The sequence below is a fragment of the Hydra vulgaris genome, chromosome 12 (genome assembly GCF_038396675.1).
Source record: "Hydra vulgaris chromosome 12, alternate assembly HydraT2T_AEP".
Taxonomy (NCBI): domain Eukaryota; kingdom Metazoa; phylum Cnidaria; class Hydrozoa; order Anthoathecata; family Hydridae; genus Hydra; species Hydra vulgaris.
In genome coordinates, this window is record NC_088931.1 from 29015646 (window position 1) to 29042500 (window position 26855).

General features: G+C 25.8%; 1 protein-coding gene across 2 annotated transcripts in view; it reads right to left on the reverse strand.

Moving 5' to 3' along the window:
* Positions 1 to 222: 222 nt before the first annotated feature.
* LOC100205025 (fibroblast growth factor receptor 3) overlaps positions 223 to 26855 on the reverse strand; it is a 70050-nt gene continuing 43417 nt past the window's right edge. For both annotated transcript variants that reach the window (XM_065812837.1, XM_065812836.1), the window contains exons 11-18: positions 21381 to 21535; positions 19901 to 20051; positions 19483 to 19644; positions 13541 to 13845; positions 13191 to 13384; positions 11219 to 11462; positions 10968 to 11116; positions 223 to 912 (exon numbers count right to left, since the gene is read on the reverse strand). In XM_065812837.1, coding sequence (XP_065668909.1) covers positions 774 to 912; positions 10968 to 11116; positions 11219 to 11462; positions 13191 to 13384; positions 13541 to 13845; positions 19483 to 19644; positions 19901 to 20051; positions 21381 to 21535 — 1499 coding nt within the window. In that variant the 3' untranslated portion in view covers positions 223 to 773. The remainder of the gene's footprint in view (positions 913 to 10967; positions 11117 to 11218; positions 11463 to 13190; positions 13385 to 13540; positions 13846 to 19482; positions 19645 to 19900; positions 20052 to 21380; positions 21536 to 26855) is intronic.

Consider the following 26855-nt stretch of genomic DNA (forward strand, 5'->3'; position numbering starts at 1 on the left):
ATATATATATATATATATATATATATATATATATATATATATATATATATATATATATATATATATATATATATATATATATACACACACACACATGAATGCATATACACATATAAATATTGCTTGAAAAGCAACTGTAAAAAAAAAAAAAAATCCTTATTCTTTGCATCCCTCCCTAAAAAATTGCATTTTCCCCAATATATTTTCAAAAAATAAAAAAAATTTAATTCAGCTACAATACCACCATAAAAATAAAGTTACATTTACAAATAGTAATTCTCTAATATAAAATATTTACAAAATAACTATATAATTAAAAAAAATTGAAAATATTTTTCAAAGAATTTTTTCTCTGTGCAAAGTGTAAAATATTTATATGGCTATATTTTTCTTGTTAACCAAGGTAACCAAGATAATAAGTAACTATTTTTAAAAAAGTTGTGTTTTGTAAAAAAACATCTACATGCAGCAACATTATCATGACAGGATTTAACAATGAAAAAATGAAGACACCTGCATAATAATCAATCTGAAATTAAAATTTAGTCAATAGGAGCTGATAAACTCTACTTTAACGACTAAGAACAATTAATTTCCAGAAACTACTATTTGAAAAATAATGAAATCAGCATCATTAGTCATTACTAAATTTGTTCTTTTCTTAATTAAAAGTTTTGTTTTATGCTACCTCTATTTCGCATTTTTACACGTCTGTATCCACTTTTGTCCTTTAATTCTTAAACAATTAGTTGTTCAACAAATGTTTATTTAATTTATACACACACTTCTTTGTCATATTTGAAATTCCGTGGAAATTTATAGGTTTCTGCGTTCATTGGAGTATAACCATCACCGTAGGTAGGAAGTGGTGGTAATGCAGAGTCAGTCATATCCTCTTCTTCTGCAAGCAATCTGAATAAAGAATAAACAATAAAAAAAAAATAAACAAACGCAACAATAAAAGAAAAAAATATTTTTTATAAAGCTATACTAATGCTGTTTTTCAAAATGGTTCAAAGTAAAAAAAAATCAAATTTGACTTTTTTACAAAATATGCTAATTTAGATGCCTACAAACGTTATTGAATGTTTTTTAAGAATTATTAAAAAAACACATAAAAATTATTAGTATCAAAAACATTTTACCAATAGTTTCTCCTATTAATTTTATTTTAATTGCAATTTTTTGATCATACCCCTCCCTCCCACCCACAGTGGGAGCTTTTTGCTAAAAAATAAAACTTCATTTCTTACTTTTTTTTCATTTTATTTCTTACTTTTTTTGATAAAAAATTAAATTAATATTCCTTTAGATAGCAGATTGTATTTATTTTCGATATAATAATGTAAATTATTTATTTAGATAACATTTTTTCTTAACACAGTGTAAATGAATAAAGAACATTTTCAGCAAAACTCAGTATCTCAAAGAGAATTTCAGCTGAATTTGTCATTGTTATCAAAACCAAAAAAATAGTACTTTTGGAAAAAATTTGTATGGAAAAAACTTATATAGAATTAAAAACAAAAAAACAAACTAAAATTTTTTCTAATTTCATCAGATTATCTGCCAGACAAAACATTGTGGCTAATTTGGGAAAAAAGCACCATTTTCAAAATGAAATAATAATTTTCTTTCACCCTCGTTTGCTAAAAGCTAATTGTTAAATGATCAAGTATGTCATCCTTATTATTCAGTAAAAAAATTATGAATGCAAAGCTTTGTTAGTTGCCCTGTTTTCAAATGCATAAACATTTGTTATTAATGGACCGCCAGAGTGACTTTTTTTCTAAATAAAAAACCAATATCAAGACGAAATCAAAATGTAGCTGGCAAATTTTTTATTTTTCTACATTAAGCATTAAAGTAAAGTCAAATAAATTCAGAAAAAAATATATATCTCCACAAATTTCAACAACAGAAGAATAAGTTTAATTTATTACTTTTGAATTGAAACTTGTTTGTCAAAATTTTGTAAAGCTTTTTAAATACTTTGAAAACATTAGTATAAATAAGACCAACGTAGTTGTTATGGTATCTTTTGCTTTCTGTTAAACTCACTGAAATATAAAATGAAAAGGGTTCAGTGATTTGAGTTGAAAACAGGGCTTTTGTTGCTCAATTAGAAATAAATACAATGGTAATTGTAATGCTATAAAATAATTTCATTTTTTGAAAGGTTCAGAATATTTATCAAATATTTCAACGATGTTTAAGAAAAATTAAGATTTTATGATTTTTTTACAGTTCATAATTTCACAATTATATCATAATTTTTTTCTGTTCACAAGTTTAAGCCTGAAACTTTTATTTGTTGTGACTTGTGAGCAAGTTCACAAGTTTTAGTTTGAAGCTTTTATTTGTTGTGACTTGTGAGCAAGGGCAAAGTAAGTTCAAAACTATTAGCAGGTATCAAATTGTTACTTTATTTGTTTTTAAACAAATAAAGTAACAATTTGAAGAGATACCATTACATTGTAATCATTGTTATCAATACCTTGATTTTTTTAAAAAGGTGACTTTAGCCACTTTCGAAATAAAAAGGTGACTTAAGCCACTTTCGAAATAAAAAGGTGACTTAAGCCACTTTCAAAATAAAAAGGTGACTTAAGCCACTTTCAAAATAAAAAGTCACTTCCAAAACTCATTTAATAATAAATAACTAGCTTTTTAAGTTTGCATAAAAAATAGTCAAAAATCAAAACTTTGGATCAAAAAATCAGTTTTTTGACAGTAAATCAGTATGATGGAAACTTTCTGTAGTTAAAAAAGTCCCAAATCTCCGAGACATGTTGTGTTCATATTAAAGAGAATGGAAAAAAAAAATGTACGGGCTAAATTTTTTTGATTAAAACAAAAGAATAAATGCATACCAAGAAAAACTAACTCTTTTATTTTAGTCAAAGCTCGCCTTCTCTATTTTGTTATAGGCCAAAAGTCAGCATATATGCCGCAATCTTGATACAATACACTTGATAATTTATTTAAGCGTTTTATTCCTAAGAGACGTCATTGATTTTTTAGTATATTATGCTGACTTTTTGGCCTACATCAAAACGGAGAAAGCGAGATTAAGTACTCATTCAACTAAACTACTCAGACCATAGTTCAGACCTGTAAAAGAGTTTGGATTACCACTTAACTGTAACAAATATAAATGCTTCTTATAATTTATTCCAATAACAATTTTCATTTGATGTTCTGTGATATGTTTCAATATTACACTTGCATATTAAAATAATACCCATCCAAAATAGTAGAAAAATCAATTTCAAGATCAAATCATTCAGCTGAAGAGGGTAAAGAGATCTTGAGGATTCAACAGATGGACCTCATCCAGGCTTAAAAAAAAAAAGTTGAACACTTTTTATAGATACAGCAGCTCAACTTCTTATTCTTAAAAGCTATATTCTCTCAAAAATCAATGTAGTTGTAACACCAAACAAAGAACTGCTTAGACTTAGTTTGCAAACTTTTTTGTTACATACAGCAAGAAAGTATCGCCAGAGTGATGCGGTTTTGAAAAACTGCTGAATAACGTGATGGAGGTGCTGGAAATACAACAACTGGAAATGTTGCTTGAAAAAGATTTGAAAAATCAGTTAAAATAAAAATTAACTTTACTTTGGACAGATGTTTTTTTCAGGCTTTTTTAGTAAGCCCATAAAAAATGAGTCTTATGCAAGATGAGTAATATTAAAAACAAAGCCTAAAACCTGTTTTTTGCTGACTCAAAAAAGAGGGTTGCCTGAAATACATGTCTTACTCAGGGCCAGTGTATAAAAGGTGGCATGTGGGTGCATAGAGAGACACTATAACCGCCCCTTCCCTTGCTATACATACCTTTATGTTGGCAAACTAAGACCTTTAATCAGAAAATTAACTTTTCAATTGGTTACCTGGCAAATTATGGACAATGATGAGATGGTATGGTTTTATTACTGTTTTTTTTAAAGCTGTTATTTATTCAAAAACATTTAGTTATTAGCAAGTACTTGTTAATTGAGATAAATTAGAAAAACAAAAATTATTAAGAACATTTTTTTAGATTAGTGTGTAAGTACTTTTATACTGAACCTGTCCCCTCCCCATAAGCTTTTGTGCATCTAAAGCGCTTTAAAAAATGAATAAGGACAGCTGGTAGTAAGGTTTTTCAAACAATGTGGTAGCTTTCAAATAGGCTGACTCCATCAACAGTTGTAAAATATCAGAATATTAACATTGCCATGTTGGGCATAGATGGTGTCTCTTTTAGTGCTTTTGGTGTGAATTTTTGAGGACTCATAAGTAGCCCTTAGTTACAACTTTTGCCTAATTAGCAGGACTGAGGCAAATGCATACATTATTGGCGCCACGGTCTATCTAAGAGTCAAGTTCTAAAGTCAAAGTTCTCTTTAACTTAAAACGAAATACCTAAAAATATAAAACATAAAATATTTATCACCATCACCTAACTGTTTCAATCTTTTACAAATATTCGAAGTATTCGAAAGTCTTCGAAGTAACTATTCGTTAGTTGAATCTAACCTCATGCAAAATTCACAAGACTTACTTGCTCTTTGTGAGACTAATTTGAATTCGGCTGTTTCATCTATGGATCTCAATGTTTATGGCTATTATCCTTTAACTCACAAAGACTCCAACGGTCACATGCTTGGCTTGGGCATATACTTATGCATCAATTTACCTATTTGTCAAGATATAATGTTTAATTTCCTGACCATTTTTGTATGTGCTTGTGCTTATTGACCAAGCTCTTTCTCTTTATTCCTCAGCCAATAGTGTTGTTATTGGAGACTTTAATGCTTATCACACCGAAAAGGTTGGCTCTAGCAACACTGTTCCTACTGGCACAAAAGCTCATAACTTTTGTAATTCTCAAATCTTACTCAAATAGTTCTTGAACTTTGTGACTCATTATCCTAAAAACCCTATTCAGTCTTGTCCTTGACCCTAGTTTGTGTTCAGTTTCTCTTGTTCTCTTGTTTAGGTGGTTCCAACCATGCAGTGATCTCTATTAATTTTCTCTTTTATTAATCTTTTACTTTTTCTTTGAAGTCACTCTCTGACATCTTCCTACTACTTACTACAACTTTAAAGATGACTAGGATTCTTTTTGTGACAGTCCTTGGTCTGACAACTTTTATCTCTTTGCAGATAAATGCACCCCTACTTAATCTCCTGGATCCAGGCAAGTATGGAAGCTTATATTTCTGCTTATTAGTTTCAAATCAAGCCTCATTCTGCTCCATGGTTTTCACCTTCTTGTACAGCTTGTTTCAGCTTCTTGTGCAGCTGGTATATCTAACCACAACCATATTTTTAATCTTTTTTGCAAGAACAAAAAGAATAAACATCATTTTATTATTGCAAAAAATCTGTGTAAAAAGGTGCTGTCTGATGCTAAGCTCCATTATTCTCAGTTTACTAAATCTTATCTCAGAAGTTAGGTTGTAGAAACTTTTTCAAATCTTTAACAGTATCATTAATATTCCATCTCTAATTAATAAGTTCCAACTTTACTAATCCCAAGGATAAGGCAAACCTATTTGAAAAGAACTTTTCCTCTGATTCAACTCTCAAACATAATAACCATACACTTCCGCCATTCCAGTTAAACAGGTTAACTCATTGTTAGACATCAAATCACTCCGGAATCCAATGCTAAAGCCATTTTTTAAAAACTCTTTTACGTCTTGCAGTTCAGACAACATTCCTATCATAGTCTTAGAAAAGTATTCTCCAGAACTCATTACAATTTTCTCTAAACTATAGATGGTATTCTACCACGCGATGTTAAAATTCGCAGCAGTCATACTGTATGGCAAATAAAGTAAACAAAGTGAGTGTTTAATAACATAACGTATTTAATTACAATTATTTAGATAACATACCTTGAAGCAGATAGGTTTTTAAAGAATATTTTTGAATAAACTTATGGAGAATTTAATTCTCTATCTCACAATATAAGTAATTTATTTTTGCTTAAAATAAACCTCTATGAAACAACTTCTTTTTCAAAGGTGTATTATAAGTAATGTGTGAATAAGTAAACTGTATAAAAAGTACTCCAAAGCATTCAAAAATAGACTTAATTATTTTGGTTTTACATTTTTAAATTATAATCATTTTTCAAATGATTATAATTTATTGTAAACTTCAAATTGCTAAAATTATATATGTATTTTTTTGCTGTCATGTCAAGAATGTTTTTCATAAAACAGACTTTTTATTGACAAATTAACTTATCACATGGGTAATGTTCCTAAGTTAAACTTTAAATTTAAAAGCTTGCTTAAAAGCAGTGCTTTTAATTAACTGTTCTTTGCATCAAAAACTGCTGCAAATTAAAGTATACATAGTAGACGAAATTGATTGAAAGATCTGTATTAGCTTTAAAAGAAGTAGGAAGAGGACATGAATCAAATTCTTAAATTTTTTGAAATAAGTTGTTACATTTCAAGGACTTATATAAATAGTTAAATAAATAGTAAATATGTAATAGATCTGTAAGTATTTAAACATTTTTAAGGAATATATGTATCCATTCAAGCAAGCTGTTGTAATGTTTAGAAGATATATTTCATTTTATAGATTAGTTTGCAATGATTTTCTCAGAAGAGGTGACTGTGATTTAAAGATGTTGTTAGTTGTGGGCCTTATGTACAATTCTATTTATTACCACTGAAAGTAAAGTGTGTTGGACATGTGCAGTTTTTTTATGATTTCATTGAATTCAACGATGAATGTAAACAACTGGAACTTAATAATGGATCTCAATAATGACTTAATAACACAACCTTTTGTTGATATTATAAACTAACATGATTTTGAACTTTTTAAGTTATCTGGATTTTTAAGAAATCAATTTTCAAATACACCTATTTCAAAAATAAGCTCAAATTGACAAAAAAAAAAATGCTGGACTAGCATGTTTAAAATAATATTCATTACAACTTTTTTTAGAAATGTGTACTATATAAAATACAACTTCTCTAATTTGAATTTTATAGGTGAAATTAAAAGTTTGAATAAAGAGATTTTTTATTATATAAAGTTGGTTTATTTATTTTCATTATACATTTTAAAAGAGATTGTTTTGAAATGTGTGTAAAAATAGTTTTTTTTCATAGAAACTATAAATTATTTTATCATTGTCAGTAAAAATATGCCAAGTACTTGTTTTGTCTACAGTTACTCAAGTCTACTTGAGACCGTGACGGTGACAAGATGTCTTTCCATAGTTTTTCTGCTATTATTAGGCATCAAGATAGTATAACACTTGAGTTGTCACCTAAGAGGTGCTGCAAGTGGATTGCAGCAGTAGAATGTAATATGTAGCAGGACTTTTAGTACTTTTTAAGTACTTTTAGACAGCAACTTTTTATACCTTTTTTTTTTTAGTTCAGTTTATATGAACATAATAAGGAACAAAATAAATATCTTTATGATATTGATATTCCTTATTAATTTTATTGTATGCTTCAGCAATACTTATATTTAGGCTCAGTCATAAATAAATTATTTGTAGGCATACAATATCTGCTAAGCATATGTGCATACTTTACGGAAGTACTCCATGAAAAGTGATTTATGATTTGTGTCCCATTTGTTAAATTTCAATTTATACGGGTCTACCTCACTAAAAAGCTGTAACTTCATAACATACTAAATTGCAGTAGCAGCCTGTAATGTTTGAGCATATTTCTCCATTTTCGCAACAATATATACTGCTAAACACCTACCGTTGAAATAAAAATATATAATATTACGGATTTGGAAATAAAAATTTGACAGCTTGCTGAATATACTTCTTTGTGGAGGATTTCATGGACATTTACTAATAATTTTAAGTTTTTTGGGGTTTATCCTCTTTACCCTTGGTATCTTATAGACTTATTATTATTATAATGGTTTCTATAGAAAGAAAAAAAACTACACTTATGTTGAGTTTTTGAAACAGATTTTTTAAATTAATAATGAAAAAAAAACTGTACACAATTAAACAATCCTCAAAAAAGTTGATTATATATAACTTTAAATATGCTAATTTGGCATTTTTGTAAAATGCAAAAATGAAAGCAAAAATAACTAATAAGTCACAAAAACTCAAATTCCTTTTCGAATGAAAGAATCTTCTTATTCAGCTGTCTTTAATCAACTAACCCTTTCTCGACTGCTTTTCTCTCATTTTCTCACTTGAGGATTTTCCCTCATTTTAAATTTTGAGCAAAAACTTAGCTTGAGCTGTTTTTATTTACATCAAAAATAGTTTAAGATGCATCATTGAATTCAATGAAATAAGACAAAACTCTAACTTCAGTGTTGCACAAGCTCTAACTTCAGTATTGTATATTAATCTATGTAGTAAAATGTAAAATGTAATGTAAACTGTAGTAAACTGTTGTAAAATGTAAAAGTAATGTAAACTTTGCAAACAATATTATTTATGGCTTGTGCTGCTTAAAGAAACTTTTCGTTTCTTTAAGCAGCATAAGCCATAAATAATATTGCAACAGCTTCATATGCTTTTAGAAGTGTTTATTTAGTGGCACGAGATACATAGAACATGCTTGTTCTATACATAAAAGTCCTTGAAATATAACAACTTATTTTATAAACTATTTGATTTGATTTGTATCTTTTACTTCTTACATAACTTAAAGCCAATGAAGACCTTTATATCAAACTTTCATGCAATGTGTATACTTTTCTTAACTGCAGGGTTCAATGTAAAGAGCAGCTACTTTTAAACACACAGCTTTTAACTTAACTTAAGTTTAATTTATGAACATCAACCATGTGAGGAGTTAAATTGTAAATAAAAGTCTATGTTTTATGAAAAACATTCTGGAATTTCAGCTAAAGGTAAACATAAATTTTCAACAATTTGAGGTTTATAGTATTTTAGTTTATAGTAAAATCGTAACCATTTGGATCTTTTACAACTTTTTTGTATGAGCGTTGATTGCCTCTAAAAAACACATTCTTCTAAGTTTGTGGTTTTGCTTGTTGGTATTGTATTATTGTTCAAATTATTTACAATTTACCTAGTTGCTAAGGTTAATTACCTTGTTTGACAGTGTTTAGAAAATAAGTTATTTAATATTGAGTTTTAGTTTGAACAAAAAAAAATTAATTATATCATGAGAAAGAGAAATAAATTCTACATAAATTTATTCAAAATAATAAAGTTTTTAACTGTTTTATCAATAGGAATTACATTAACAGATTATTGTAATTAGCCTCGCGCTAAACTAATGCGCATTTGTTTGATCTACAAGATGGCGTTGGAATAACAATGTTTACATCGTGATGTCAATCGAACACCATCTATTTAATAAGTGCTTGGCTGAAGATGCCATTAGTGGTTCTAATTTTAAACCTTTTGAAAACACTCTACCTCTCCAATTATTGTATAAGTCTTCTCTCTATTATAATTAAAGCAAGGGGTAAGGCTCTTAATTACATCAAAAACTTTCAATAAAGTTTGGCATGCCAGGCCTGGTTGGGAATGCAATGAAAAATACTATATGCATGGTCAAGAATAGCTTGCAACCGCATGCTATTCTTGACCATGCATATAGTATTTGTTTGCATATAGTATTTTGTGACAACTTGACCATGGCTTTTTAGATGTTTTAAGAATATTTCAAAAATGCGTAAAAAAACTTGATGTACAAGACACGCAAAAAAATTTACTAAAAAAACAAAAGAAATCTTAACAAAAAAAAATAAAACTTAAAAAAAATGAAACCTAAATAAAACAAAACAAAGCTCAAAAAATTATAACTGTACAAAAAAATTTTAATAAATTACATTAACAATTATGTTTAGAATTAATAACTTCGAAACTGCGATTTTTGGTAATGTTTTTATAAAATTTAGTGACGCTCTTTTAAATTGAGTAACAATTTACTTTGAATGATTGTTTAATTAGGAAAAAATGTTATTCAATTTATTATAGAGCATTATATAATTTAATTTATTTACGTACTTATGTTTTATTTCAACAAGGTTCTAATAAAATAAATGCTTGTTGAATTATTTATTAAATGACAAAGTAAATCTTTTTTTAAAACCATTTTATACTTTGTTTAGTTAATAAGGCTATTTAAAAAATATACTTTAAACAATTTTTTGTATTATAATAAACAAAAGAAAAAACAATTCAGTTGCAATGGAAATATTAAAGTATACTTTACTTTTAACAATGTTTTTCAAATGTTAATGTCAAGTTTAAAAATTTAAACTTGAATGTTCTCAAACATCTAACAAGCCATGGTTAAGTTGTTGCAACAAAATATTATAAGGGTGGTCAGGCATGCAATCACACGTCATTACCGACCAAGCCTGGACTGCTGGTCTTCTCCATAAGCTAGCTTAATATAGTGTATATTATGTATCTGAGAATTTTTTAAATATTATTAAGCCATTTCTTGAAGGCCAAAACTCTTCTTAATTTCCAGTAACTTTAGGAGTAAACAAAGGTTTTATTTATGGTCCTGCATTGTTTCTTATCTACATTAATGATCTTCAATTTTATATCTAAAGTGGCTCTATTTGCTCTATCTTTTTTGAATTTTTTTTTTTGCTTAATAATACCTATTATTAATATCCAATTGAAAGTGAAAAGGCTTAGAAGTGTCTTTAAAAAAATTTGTAAACTACTATTTTTTGAAAACTTTGAAAATTATTATTAATATCATTTTTAGAACTATGAATACCACTTTCTTTTCATGAGAAATATATTTAAGATACCATAACATTGCTCACCTGTTTATTTAAACTATATCTTTAATTAAAAAAAAAAGGGAGAAGGGACATGGAGGAGAAGGGATGGAACATTTAAACAAGATTAAGCCTAAATCAAAATTTTAATCTAACTAATGACCATGAGACAACACCTTGAGCAGATGCTATGAGTTTAGAAAAAATCATATAAAATGTAGAAAAGAACTGCTAACCGTTGATTTGGTTCTGAAACATAATTGCGCTTTTTTGGAGAAATTTTCTCATCCACCAAATAATCCGAAGATTTTTTACGTGGAAAGTTTGTAGGTGTTAAATAGTTATTGCCGTTTGGATAATCACAATCAAGGAGATAATCACAACTCTAAAAAGAGATAAACGGAGATAATCACAAGTCTGAAAAGATATTTTTTTGTTTACACAAATGCAAAACAGATAAACAAATTAAAAAAAAGAAAAGACTTACACTTGCTACATTTTGCTTTAAAAGATTGTTTAACCTCTCAGTTATCTGTGCAAACAGTGGTCTGTCATAAGGACTCTTTTTCCAACAATCCAACATGATTTCATAAATTGCTTTAGGACAAATTTCTGGACAATCCATTCTACGTCCATCTTCCAGGAAAGAAAATAGTTCTTCAGTGGGTAAACCAGGGTAGGGCGAACCACCTAAAGTGTACACTTCCCACAAAAGAATACCATAAGACCATCTATAAAATAAATGTATAAGACTTTTATATGGATTTTTATTAAATATTGTTAAAATCCACTTTTTAACCTGTACACCGTACATTTTATTCAATAAAACACAAAAAAAACATATATAATTAATAAGTATAAACAAAACAACAATATTAACAAAAACAATAAATAACAATTTTTACAACAAATTTTATGCTAAAATTATGTTCCTTAGAAAATTTTATCTTAATAAATTTCTTATAGGTTCATTTATGGTGTATATTTAATGTATAGTTATTCTCTAGTGTTGTTGTTGATTCTGTACTAAAGTTAAATTGTTCTTAAGTATTGTTGTTGATTCTGTACTAGTTACATTGTTCTTTAGTGTTGCTGTTGATTAAAGTTACATTGTTCAAAAAGTCACAAATGCTCAATAGTTTTTAGTTCATTGTGAAGTTTTCAATAGTTCAGAACGAATGTCTTAAAAACAAAATAAATGGTAATGGAGTATACATATACAGTCTAAAAAGAAAGAAGTTCATCAATTATATACATATCTATGAATTACAATTAACTCTAAATTAATAATACTATTATAAATTTAAAACTAATAGCAATTCATAGATATGTACAGCAACAAGCACATTGCATTTTACAGTTACTGTGCTTTCACTAACAACTGTTTTGCATTTGTGATGACACTTTTTACAACACATACAACAAACACAGAAAAATGTATTCTAGAACCAGCTACAAAAGTTACAATTAACAGCTAAAATAGCATTTATTTGTTGGTGTTGCTATCAATAAGGAACTTGTAGACCACCACTCTAATCAAGAAATTAGCTTGCCACAACATGATAAGAATTTTTTGCAGTTAAAATGATAAAAAAAAAAATGTTTGCATTCATCAGATGTGCACATTGATTATCTGGTGAATTGGAATGATAAAAGTACTTGTATGTTTATAATTAGTTCCCTTGACCATATGAAAATATACATGGGTTAACTTGACCATTTTCCAGCCAAAGACACAGTAACCTAACTAATCATTTTCTGTAGTCAGCTAAATACTTAGACATAACAGTAGTGTGTCAATAACAGAAAGAAAGGACAATTAATAAAGCAAAAACCTTTTCAGTTTAGTTTTTTGTAGCAATTATCTTAAATGTTTTTAAAAACTTTAATATTTCAATTTTTTTTTATGTTTTAATATTCTTATATTTTTAATTTTTATATTTTATATATTTAATTGCAAATAAACTTACTATTATCAAACAAGAAAAGTTTTATATCAATAAATAAATTAGAAATTTTAAAAACATTAGAAATTTTAAAAACATTTTAAAAATGTTGGTGAATTCATATTGCTCACTTCTTTACTGCAAGAACAAGCAACAAAACAAAAACTGCAAGAACAAACAACAAAGATTGGTTTCAATCAATGTATTAGCTTTTCAAAAATTTACTTTTAGTAAATTACTTTTTTTATAATAATTTTAGCAAAAAAAACAAAAAAACAGCCAGACCTAGCATGAATATATGAAACATGAAATAAATATTTAAACTAATTTGCTATTCAATTTATTTCCTAAACTTATTTAAGCCTTGATTTATTCAAAATTAAATATGTTAACTTGCTGGGCCCTATCTAATATACACATTACGCAAATAAAATTTATATATATATATATATATATATATATATATATATATATATATATATATATATATATATATATATACACATAACATACACATCACTGTTTGAAGTATAAATTTTATCAAATAAAGATTCAGGAGCCATCCATTTTACAGGTAATAGACCAGTAGTTTCTTTTAAATAAAACTCATTCTTATAAATATCACGTGCTAAACCAAAATCTGCCACTTTCATTACATAATCAGGACCAACAAGTACATTTCTAGCAGCTAAATCACGATGGACGCACTAAAAAAAAATTATTAAAGTATCTATAGACATACTTAAAAATACAATATAATATACAAATAAAAAAACAAAAAAACACTCAAACAATAAAATAATAAAAAAAGAGTTTATAAGTTCAAAAAGAAAAAAATTTAATTTAAACTTATTTCTTGTTACCTTTCGAGACTGTAAAAAGTCCATTCCTTTTGATACTTGATAAGCAATCATCAGTAAATCAATGAATGTAAATTCATTCTCCATGTCTAATTCTTTTTTAAACCAAAATGGTTTGAAAACTTCTCTTTTCGAACGTAAAAAGTTAAGTAAATTACCACCAGGACAGCATTCTAATATAACATGCAACTTCTCACCTTTTGTTGTGCATGCACCTAACAAATTAACTATATTTTTATGTTCTCCCAAGTGTATAAGAATTTTTAATTCAGTTGCCAAATCTTTATACTCAGCTTCAGAAGCATCCTCTATAATAAAAAACCAAAATAACAAATACTATGACACTGATTTTATAATAAAAAGACATGTGTATGTGTATATATATATGTATGTATGTATGTATGTATGTATGTATGTATGTATGTATGTATGTATGTATGTATGTATGTATGTATGTATGTATGTATGTATGTATGTATGAATGTATGTATGTTTATACATACATACATACTTATATAAAAAAGCTGTGGTTAAGAGACAGAGGAGCTGGTAAACCTTAAGTAGTAATATTTCTAGTGGTCACAATTATAAATGGCTTAATATAATGTATAAAGCTCATTTGCTTGACAAGTTAAAAAAAGGTTTAAAGTAAAAAAGTCAATGATGTTTTTGTTACTTTAACAATTACAGTACTTTTCTAAATATTAAAAAAATGTTTTAAATAAACTTAATAACCTTAACATTAAGATAATAACATTTTTCATCAAAATCTACATACATCGATCAAGGATTTTAGTATAGACAAGCAGTTTTTTAATTAAAAAAAGTCATTCTTGTTTTTTAATTATTAATTTAAAGCAAAATTTTATGGGAAAAACTTTCAAATCGGCAAAAGTTTAAATCCATGTATAAAGAGCTATTGTAGACCATTATTGACAGTGTTCAATGTATTAGGCCAGTGCTCAAGTTTCAATATAAACTACATAATTTATATTAATGTGTTAAACAACTCATATATATATATACATATATATATATATATATATATATATATATATATATATATATATATATATATATATATATATATATATATATATACATATATACATACATATATATGCATTGTTTTTGTTCCCGTTATGTGTTTTTTTTTTTACTTTTTTTATACTATTTTTATCATATTTTTATATATTTTTTTAATTTTTATTTTGTTTCTATTTTTATCTACACATATTTAAATTTATTGTTTTATTATAAAAATATATTTTTTATACTTATTTTTGTTATTTTTATTTATTTATTATATACTATATTTTATTTTTATTTTCATCTATTTACAAAAACAATTAATTGCAGTAATATAAATATATTCAAATCTTTCTGTAACCCTAACTCTAAGCCTGACCTTGATGCTGACCCTAACCAAACCTTCAGTCCATGTAGCAGCACTCCTTTGCGAGTCAGGCTATTTGATAGTCGATGTAGTTTTTGTTTTCTATAATATGTGGCCGGAGAGCTCAGTTAGTTAGAGTCAAACAAAAAGTTAAAACCCGGACTACTGAACAATACAAGTTCAAATCCATACATAAATCTGGCAACAAAATAAAGCTCGATAATTACAGGTAATTTCTGTCCTTCATATAATATCTTATGTTTTTGAGAAAATTATTCATCAACAAATCAGTGACTATTTAGAAGAAAATAATTTATTATGAAATCACCAATTTGGTTTTAGATCTAAGCACTCTACAAAATCAGCTGTTACAATTTTTACTGATAACGTCAAAAAAGGATCGATTGTAAACATTTAGTTGGAGCCATATTTATTACCTTAACTAAGACCTTAGACACAGCCAAGTAAGTTTGTTATCTAAACTACCAGTGTATGAAATAAACCGTCTATTGCCAAATGTTTAAAAAGGTAAAACTTAAGCAACTATCAAAATGCCAATATTTAAATCTTCATATTATTAAAGTTCAAAAAAATAATACTAAAACATGCAAATATCATGGAGTCTACCTTCATCAAACCCTTTCACTTAAGAACGATTTTAATTTTAAATGTAATAAGATCATCAGGTGTATAAGCTTACTAAATAAATTACGCCACCTAACAGTAAACGCTGCTAAATTAATTTATGTCTTGATGATCTTACCAATTTTTATTTATTGTGGTTTAATCAACTTAAAACTCACTACAACCCAAGTTACTTGCATTTTTAAAATCTTAAAGAAAAACTTAATTACATGTGTATTTTCTAACTGTTTAGTTAGAAAATACACACAGATTATAATAAATACACATTAACTTTATAAAATCATCTACTGCTTGGTGTTCGGCATTGTAAGGACTATAAAGAATTCAAAATAAAGCAAATGGATATATTTAATTTTTAAAATTATTTTATTCTATGATAAAAATATGACATTTTAATATTATTTTATACCTTTAAGTACACATTTGACCAGGTAAATTTAGTTATATTTTAATTTATCAGGGCCCAATAGGAAAACAGCCTAATTTATTATCAGGGCCTAGTAGGCAAACAGCTGATTTTATTTTTCTGAATTGGCATTACCTGTATAAAAATTTAATAATAAATAATAATAAATAAAAAACAAGGAAAAAAAATAGACTTTGTATTTAAACAAGCAAAAAGAAAGTAATTAAGTTTCTTAATGTACATTGTAATGTACAAATCACGTAAGCTTCTTGTTGTTATTCTCTTCTTCAATTTTAACTAAATTTCTTACACAAAACTGCTACAAAACCTTGAATCTTATGGAATTGAAGATGAAGTTCGAAATCGGATTAAAGCGATTCCTTCAATTAGGATACAATGTATCTTTCTTATAAATGTAACAAAATAAGATCTAGTCACCAGTACCATTCTTCACTAGCAGTGTCAGAAGTAAAACACTATTTACGATTTTCATTAATGTTTCACCAAAACAAATCAATAGCAAAAATATTTGCAAATCGTATGGAAACAACACTTAAACCCTCAGTGTTGAAATACAACTGAACAAAAACTTTGTTTTCAGGCTGACAAAGTTCTGTCTAGCATTTTTAGCTATTGCACGCTAACCAATTTAGATCTTTTGATCAGCTCTATTTTATTAAAATGAATCAAACAGCAATCTCAACCTTATCAGAAATAGACCTTGGTGTTCAAATTTTTAGCAATCTAAAGCGTTTGTGCATTAATATATCTATTTACATTAATATATCAATGCACAAACACAGATTGTTGGTGGTAACGCTAACATTTTTAACAAACTAATTAGTGTCCTAAATGCACAGCTTTATCAGCAGAGATGCAAAACTCTAAAAAAAGGCTATATATATAGTCTATGTATGTTAACATCTAAAATTTGCTACCACTGCTTGGTGTCATTTTATATAAAGGAACCAAGTTGTGAAAATGAAACCTTTTAATTATAAAACAAGATGTGCTAAGCTTGACCTCACTTCACTATGCGAAAGAAGAAAATGAGAGAATCTTATTCAAAACTCAACTTAGATAATAAAACCAATTTAATTAAATGATATATTGATCACATCACATCTGGTATCGTCACAAAGTTGACAACAACTGTTTTTATTTTTACTTTTGTAATTAACATGTGGCAGATATATCAAACACTCTGCTAAACAATGTCTTAAATGCCAACAAATTCAAAGTTAGACCAGCATTTTATATAGTTACTAATGATCATTATTATCAATAGCTGCTTCAATCCTGCTATACAAACTAGCTTAGCTAGGTAGTGATAAGATTTCATTTTTTAATGCAATTCATATAATCTAGATCCCTATAACCTAATAGACTTGTAAATACAAAGCTGTTTAGCTAAAAACAACATGACTTAAAAATAAAACATCAAAAAAACTAAAGCAAGTATGTATGTATGTATGTATGTATGTATGTATGTATGTATGTATGTATGTATGTATGTATGTATGTATGTATGTATGTATGTATGTATGTAACACCTCATAAATAAAATTTTGGACAAAATTTAAAAACTAATATTTTAAGAACTAATAAGTTTTATTATTTAATATTTCAACTGTTAATATGTTAGTATACATAGTTTATAAATATATCAAAATAATTATTTCAAATACCATATTTAGCAATATTATAAAGTTTTTTTGAAAGATGTTTTATTTGAGTAAGGAAAATTTCTTTATTTGTCTTTGAATAACAATATCTAATTCTTGCTTCAAGCTTTTCCAAATTCTCAGCTCTCCAATTATTCTTGTACACAAGTCGCTTTAAATCATCCCAAAAGTTTTCAATTGGTCTTGCTTCTGGAACGTTAGCTGGGTTTATATCTTTGGGTACAACTTTGATTTTTTTCAATTTTAAAAAGTCGATAAGCGACTTTGCCTAATGTGATCAAGCTAGATCAGGCCAGAAGATAAACTCATTGTCTTTTTTATAATATTCTGATATTAGAAGAAGTAAAGTTTTTTCTAGTATCTCTTTATAAGTGTACTGGTTGATTGCCTGCTTACTGTGAATAATATAAAGAGGGCTTATTTCATGAGGGTTAATGCAACAAGAAACTAAGAGCTTATCCTTGTACTTTTTACGCAAATTGCATCTTACTTGGTCAGAACATTGAGAAGGATCAGCGGCATAAAACCTATTATTACCAGCTACTGTGCTATTGTTTAAGGTAAAATAGCTTTCATCATCCATAACAAAATCCAAGTTTTTATAATTTTCATACAATTTAAAACATTTAGGACGCATAGCTTTCTTCTGCTGATGGTTACGATCTGGATGATTTGTTTTTTTGAAAGTTCGAATGTTAGTCATTTACCTTTTTCTCGATTTTTTTTGGAAAAAAATTTCCATAATTTTTTCGAGGGCCTTTACTTTGACCATTTTATTTTCAATATTTAAATAGTATTTTTAACTTAATTAAATTAAATTTAAATAGATTATAAAATCCTCTTTCAAATAAGTATAAAAGTTTTTTGCGTGCATGAAATAAATTATATAATAAATGCCATTAAAATTTGTCTGAAATTTTATTTATAGGGTGTTATGTATGTATGTATGTATGTATGTATGTATGTATGTATGTATGTATGTATGTATGTATGTATGTATGTATGTATGTATGTATACTATGAATGTTTTCTTTTAAAAAAAGAAAGGAAACATATAAGTCGAAGTGACATTTTTTCAGATATTTTTTGTGCAAAATCAGTAATCTGCACAACTACAGCAATAATAGTAAAAAAAAGTTAACATTGCTTTTTTAAATAAAGATAAAAAACTAAAATTTTCTACCTGTTTATTAGCTAATTGTCTAAATTTTTCTGTTTATATTTTTATATAACTATTAATCTGAATTAGCTTGTATTTTACTTAAAACAGAAAAACATTAATTATAAAAACTATTTGTAGCAATTATTTAAAATTGTACCGACTGTTAATTATGCAACCTCTAAAGAAGCATATATACGGTATGAAATTAACTTGGTAAAAAACACAAAAAATTTCAAATTTCACTTTATATAATAAATTATTCTTATTCCTTAACAGGCTAATTATTAAAATCAAAAACTGATTAGATGACCTGAAAACTATGTTAAAAAATACATAATATGATTGTTATATATTACAGAAAACACCACATTGCTTTCACAAAATATCATAAAGATGGTGGGCAAAATCTTGTCTATGCCTAATTTTCAGAAAATGTACATTTCAAACTGGTCAACTATGATAAAATCCCAGTTAGTTTCATTCCCACCCTAAATTCTCAGTTGTTTCTGTTCCCAGATAATAAAAATCAAACACATCTTTTAACCATTATTTATTTTATAACAATACCCAAATTAAACAATGCGTAAATACCATTACCTAATTGATTATTATTATATAGATTTCTTAGAAATAGGTTAAATGAAAAAATACCTTTCAAAGTTTTTACAGCGACCATTGTTTTTTCTAACTCAATTTTACTAGAATTAATATTCTTTTTGTAGCGAATGGTTAAATTTGTATAACGCCTTGATTGCTTCTTCATAAGTTTTCTTTGCTTTATTGCAGCAGTGCTTAGATCACGAGGCCTGAAATCTAAACAAATATTTGTTATATAGTGACAACAAATCTAGACAAGTATTTGTTATATAATGAAAATAAATCGAGACAAATATTTGTTATATAGTAAAAACAAACCTAGATAAGGATTTGTTATATAATGAAAATAAATCTTATATATATTGTTTTATTATCTAGTGAAAACAAAAAAATGTAATAAAAATAAGACTTATCCAATAAAAAATCTTTTTTTTTTTTTAAAAAAAAGAAAGATTTTTATTGGATAACGTACCATTAATTCCTTCTGCCTCAGCTAACCAAACTTCTCCAAAGGCTCCTGAACCCAATGTTTTAATAAACTTTAGTCTGTCTCTTGGAAATTCCCAAGCAGTATCATAAGGCAACTCGCCACTTTGTTCAAACAATGTTCGATCTGGGTCAATCTGTCATATTAAATAAAAAAATATATAATATACTCTACAAATAAAATTGCTCTTAATGAGTGAAAGTTGCAAATTATATTGAATAAGTGAAAATTGCAAATCATATTGAATGTTGCTGTTGGTATTTTAAAAAGAATTTTAAACTTTCATTTTTATTAAAGTTTTAAATTTAAAAACCAATTTTTAATGAACTTTTGTTTGTTAAATTAATGTTTTAGCATTTTAATGTTTTAAAACTGAATCAATATTTTGTTAACTAATTTTTGCATTTAAACTAATATTTTAGGAACTGATTTATTCAACTGTCAATGATAACTGAGTTGATGCTTTTTACTTAAAATGTTCTATAAACAAAATTGATGGTTTTTCAGCTACTTTACATACATGGCAACAAACTGATGTATTGGTATTAATATTTTAGAATACATAGTAGATATTTAGCTAGTAATTTTTTTTAATGCAATAAGATTAGTACTTTCAAAACGGAATAGTTGCTTTGATACATAAACTGATGATTTAGCAAACTTTTATTTGGTGTTTCACCTCCTCATTTTTAGCTGTCATAGTTATTGCTCTTTTTTTTTTTGATTTATTGTTATTAAAATTTTTATTTATTAGTTTTAACAAGAATGTGGTGCTGATTGAACTCCAAACTTCTCATATATAAAGTAAGTACAACAAAACTTAGAAGTAAACACTTTTATCAAAACTTTTTCACTAAAACACTTTTACTAAAAACCAAAACATATGACATCTAGAGGTAATATAAGGTCTTTTACAGCTTTAATAAATCCGTTTTTACTTTCATTCATAGAAAAAAATTGTATATTTTGAAAACCAGATAGCATTCAAAAAATATCAACACCAATAAATTGTTTAAATCTGCATAGTAAAAAATAAGTTGTACAGTGAACTGAACAGCAGAAAATGTATATTAAACTTTTAATACAATCATTTTAATATCATCATTTTAATATCATCATTTTTATATTTCTGGTTAATAATAAAAGCAAAAAGTACTTCAATTCTTTACTTTCAAATCTTTCTTATCTCTGAATTGAATAATACTACAAACTTATGGAAGAACTCTCAAATTGAAATTAGCGCTTTTCTAGCTGTAGTACCTTAATGCAAAATTTATTTTTATTGAACTATTTTAAAAATTTAATTTTATTGAATTAGTGTCAACAACATCAAGCTGTTGTATAAATTCATATATAAACTTAACTAAACAACTTCAATAAATAAATTCTTTTACTTACTAGATATGGATAATTAAAAAAAAATTCAGTAGGAAATAAAATAAAAAAACAAACAAACACAACTTACAACATAATCTTTGTCTGGAGCAAGATAAAGAGCATATTTGTTTTTTAAATGATTTCTGTACAAGACTATACCAATAAAAGCAACTAATAAAATTAAGATAGCTGGAATAAGAACACCAATCAGAGTTTCTCTCTTTATTGAACCAATCATTTTATCTAAAATTATAAACCTTGTTTAACACAAAATAAAATATAATACTTGAGAGTCAAAATCCTTGATTTATTGAATCTCAGACAACAATATTATGAGAATTTTTTGAAAATCAATTTATCATTGTTTATCTTTTTTTTTTTTTCTTTCAATATTAATTTTCTTAAGCCAAAATAACCAAAAAAAGGTTTTGACTATTAAATCACATAACAACAATAAATACAACATATCTTTAAATTATTATTACAGTAGTTTTAAATTTAATATTATAAATATGATTTATTATAATAAATCATCTCCATCATCATCAGTATGTTTAACTGTATTTAAGTAGAGCTTCATTAATATACACTTTGAAATAAGTTTATATGCTGAATATTATCTGCAGTTCTTGGTATTAATATTTTATAAGTTTTGATTTATTTTTTGAAACTATTGATAAAAATTGATTGTTTTTTTTATTTTATAATTATTTTTTTTTAATTCACCTCCCCAAGGCCATAAAGGCCACTGCAGTCGAGGAGGCTACTTTTAGTTGTGGTTACAACCCTCTCTAAACTCTATAACTCCCAAACACAAGCCTTGACAAACAAGGCCACTGTGCAGAGAAACAAGTTGAGCACAGTACTACAAGGGATGTGGTAGGGATCGAACTTGGAACTTCTCACTTATGAGGCGAGCTCTCTACCACTACACCACTCAAAAACAAAACAAATAACTAGAAACAATATAAAATAAAAAATAAAAAATGAATATTATATATTTAATAATAAATTAATGAAACGATTATAAGTATAAAAAAAAGCAATGTGCAAGCAAAACAAAGACAAAAAACCTGAATATGCATATATATATATGTATATATATATATATATATATATATATATAATATATATATATATATATATACTTATATATATATACTTATATATATATATATATATATATATATATATATATATATATATATATATATAAATATATATATATATACTTATATATATATATATATATATATATATATATATATATATATATATATATATATATATATATATATATTATATATATGTGTGTATGTATATATATATATACATACACACATATACATATGCACACATATACACAACCATACATATATATATATAAATAAGTGCACACATATATATATATACACACACACATATATATATACAAACTTGTAATGAACAAATATATAAAAAGTATAAAATACATATCTATCTATATCATATTTACATACGCACGTATAGAGAGAAAATAAAAAATAATCCACAATACAAATATATATATATATATATATATATATATATATATATATATATATATATATATATACTGACTCGCAAGAAAGTGCTGCTACAATGACTGACAAATAGCCTGACTCGCAAGGCAGTGCTGCTATATCGACTGACCAATAGCCTGACTCACAACAGAGCGCTGCTACATCTACAATCTTTTAGCCTGACCCGCAAGGGAGTCCTGCTACATCGACTGAGAGTTTGGTTGGGGCAGGCAGTCTATTAAATAATAAAAAAAAAATTCGGGTCTTGCATTTCAATTTTTACTTTTTGTCAACAAAATATTGAAAAAACTTTCTGACAACATATAAGAGTTCTATATATACACATATATATATATATATATATATATATATATATATATATATATATATATATATATATATATATATATATATACATATATATATACATATATATATATATATATACATATATATATATATACATATATATATACATATATATATATATACATATATATATACATATATATATATATACATATATAGATACATAAATATATATATACATAAATATATATATATTATATATATATATATATATATATATATATATATATATATATATATATATATATATATATATATATATATATATATATATATATATATATATATATATATATATACACACACTAATGTTCATAATTATTCAATAAGATTAACTTTTTTTAAAAATGATATTTTTTATTTAATTATTTTTAATGTTTATTTTTGCACTATTAGATAATTAAAAGTTTTTTGATTAAAATGCTTTGACAAAAACTATAAGAATAATAAAAATACTAAAGAGGGCAAAGCTACATAAAATATGAAATTTTTTGAATGTATGATAAAATAGTGTATATTATTGTCTGTAAAACATGGTGGATGTAGTGTGGGGCTGTTTTGGTTGGAATGCCACTGGTAACTTTGTAAAAATAGAGGGAGTAATGACAAAAGTAGTTTACTTGTACACTTAAAAAATCATGCTACACCTTAAGAAAGACAGGTTAATGGGAAACCATTTACTTTTTTGTAAGGAAATGACTTCAAGCTTAAATCCAAAACATATTTTTCAAAAAATTGTATTATAAGTTATTTGACTGAGTTCAAGAATGATCAAATATTGAATAGAATGATTTAGCCACCCCAATCACAAGATCTCTCTCCTATCGGATTTTTATGGGAGGAATTAATGTGGAAAAAACTCATTAGTTGGTGGCATAAAATTTACTTTGCTATTTTGTTTATTTTTGCCTAATTTAATATGTGCCTTTTTTCCCCTAACCATACTGCTTACAGTTGGTCTATTTTATGTAGAATTTTACCCTTTAATTTTCTTTGCTTCGTAATTGGTTCTGCAACAGCAACTTTTACCTGAGAAGATTTTTTGAGTTGCGAGAAAGTAAAGAGAGTTAAACAATGTCAAGTTAAACAGTTAATGTTTAAGTTAAACAGTTAATGTTTAAGTTAAACAGTTAATGTTTAAGTTAAACAGTTAATGTTTAAGTTGAACAGTTAATGTTTAAGTTAAACAGTTAATGTTTAAGTTAAACAGTTAATGTTTAAGTTAAACAGTTAATGTTTAAGTTAAACAGTTAATGTTTAAGTTAAACAGTTAATGTTTAAGTTAAACAGTTAATGTTTAAGTTAAACAGTTAATGTTTAAGTTAAACAGTTAATGTTTAAGTTAAACAGTTAATATTTAAGTTAAACAGTTAATGTTTAAGTTAAACAGTTAATGTTTAAGTTAAACAGTTAATGTTTAAGTTAAACAGTTAATATTTAAGTTAAACAGTTAATGTTTAAGTTAAACAGTTAGTGTTTAAGTTAAACAGTTAATGTTTAAGTTAAACAGTTAGTGTTTAAGTTAAACAGTTAATGTTTAAGTTAAACAGTTAATGTTTAAGTTAAACAGTTAATATTTAAGTTAAACAGTTAATGTTTAAGTTAAACAGTTAATGTTTAAGTTAAACAGTTAATGTTTAAGTTAAACAGTTAATGTTCAAAATAAACAGTTAATGTTTAAGTTAAACAGTTAATGTTTAAGTTAAACAGTTAATGTTTAAAAAACTGTAAATGTAGTTAGAAAATCATGAAAACAGGAAATATTTAAGGATAAAAACTTATTTAAGAATATTGATATTTAATAATATTTGAGGATATTTGATTTTTAAGGAGAAAAACTAAACGAATAAAAATTTTTTGAGCATGGAAGAACATTTACAATAATAAGATTCAACTTTTTTTTATCTTTTAATTAATGGTATCACACAAGATTATCTTTTAATTAATGGAACAAGTGACAATAGCTCGCTGGAGCAGCAACCTAGTAGTATTTGTAAAAATGAAAAAAAATGCAACCTTATAACAAAATGTCAGAGTTTCAACATGGCAGTTATAGCAGTTACAACTTAATTTAAAATGCATTTTCAGACTTTGTTTAAAAAAGGAAGGGCAAAATTAAAACAACCAGCATAACAACAGTATTTCAAACAAGGCCCAAGTTAGATATATGGTTTCTATGACAGATCAAAGAAAAACCCTTTATAAAATATATAGGTACAAAATAAAAGTTTTAGAGAGGTCATAGCCATAGATCTCAACCACCTAAAGAAAAACAAATAGAAAATGAGTACTAGGTAGGATCAAAAACAAGACACAAACTAGAAGTGCTTTTGGTTGCCTGCAAAATGAGTCAAATATATTAATTAAATACTTAAGTAAAAAATTGAGAATAAAAAATCTTTAACTAAATTCAGTGTCAGCACATTGGTATTAAAAACTAAGCAATCCAATGAGATTTAGCATTTGAGTAAAAACTCATTGATATAAAATTTATATAAAAACTATTTTAGTAAGCTATTAGGTAATTGTTACAAATTAACTACAAATGCTTGTTTAAACTAGCCCTATTTTTCCTACTGATGCTGTATGGCACCATTGACTTCTATATATATATATATATATATATATATATATATATATATATATATATATATATATATATATATATATATATATATATATATATATATATATATATATATATATATATATATATATATATACAACCCGTAGATGTTGTCCGAAAGTTTTTTCCATATTTTGTTGACAAAAAGTAAAAATTAAAATGCAAGACCAGAATTTTTTTTAATTAATTGAGAGACTGCCTGCCCCAACCAAACCCTCAGTCGATGTAGCAACACTCCCTTGCGGGTCAGGCTAAAAGATAGTAGATGTAGCAGCACTCCCTTGCGGGTCAGGCTATTTTTCAGTCAATGTAGCAGCACTCCCTTGCGAGTCAGGCTATAAGATAGTCGAAGTAGCAACACTCCGCGCATGATTTACAGTAAAAAAAAATAAAAATAAAAACATTTTATTAAAAAAATTAAAAACATTGTTTATATTGTTAAAAACATTCAGAATGTTTTTAAAACATTCTATATATATATATATATATATATATATATATATATATATATATATATATATATATATATATATATATATATATATATATATATATATATATATATATATATATATATATATATATATATATATATATAAACAACTTTAAAATGTATTTTACAAAATAGAGTGCTCAATGTTCTTAAAAGAACAGAGCAATTATAAATTAGTAGAAAATCACTTAACAAATTTTTTTTTCATTTAACACTGTGTTTCATCAATAAAGACTCATCAGAAATGAATGATCAAATTAACAAAACTTCAATTTATACCAAAAATTAAATTACAGGAAGTCGCAAATGTCTTAACTACTGTAAGTTTTTTACACATTGTGGATTTTGCTGACACTATTATAAAAAGAATTCTTAAAAAATGATTACTTATGTTTTTTAAAAAAAATATTTTTCAAAAGGGGGATTTAATGTAATTATTATTTGAGCTCATTTATTTTTATAGTTTTTTAGGAGAAGCTTATTTGCATGCCTACATATAGAAATTAATTCATATTTTTTGTTTAATAAGCATTC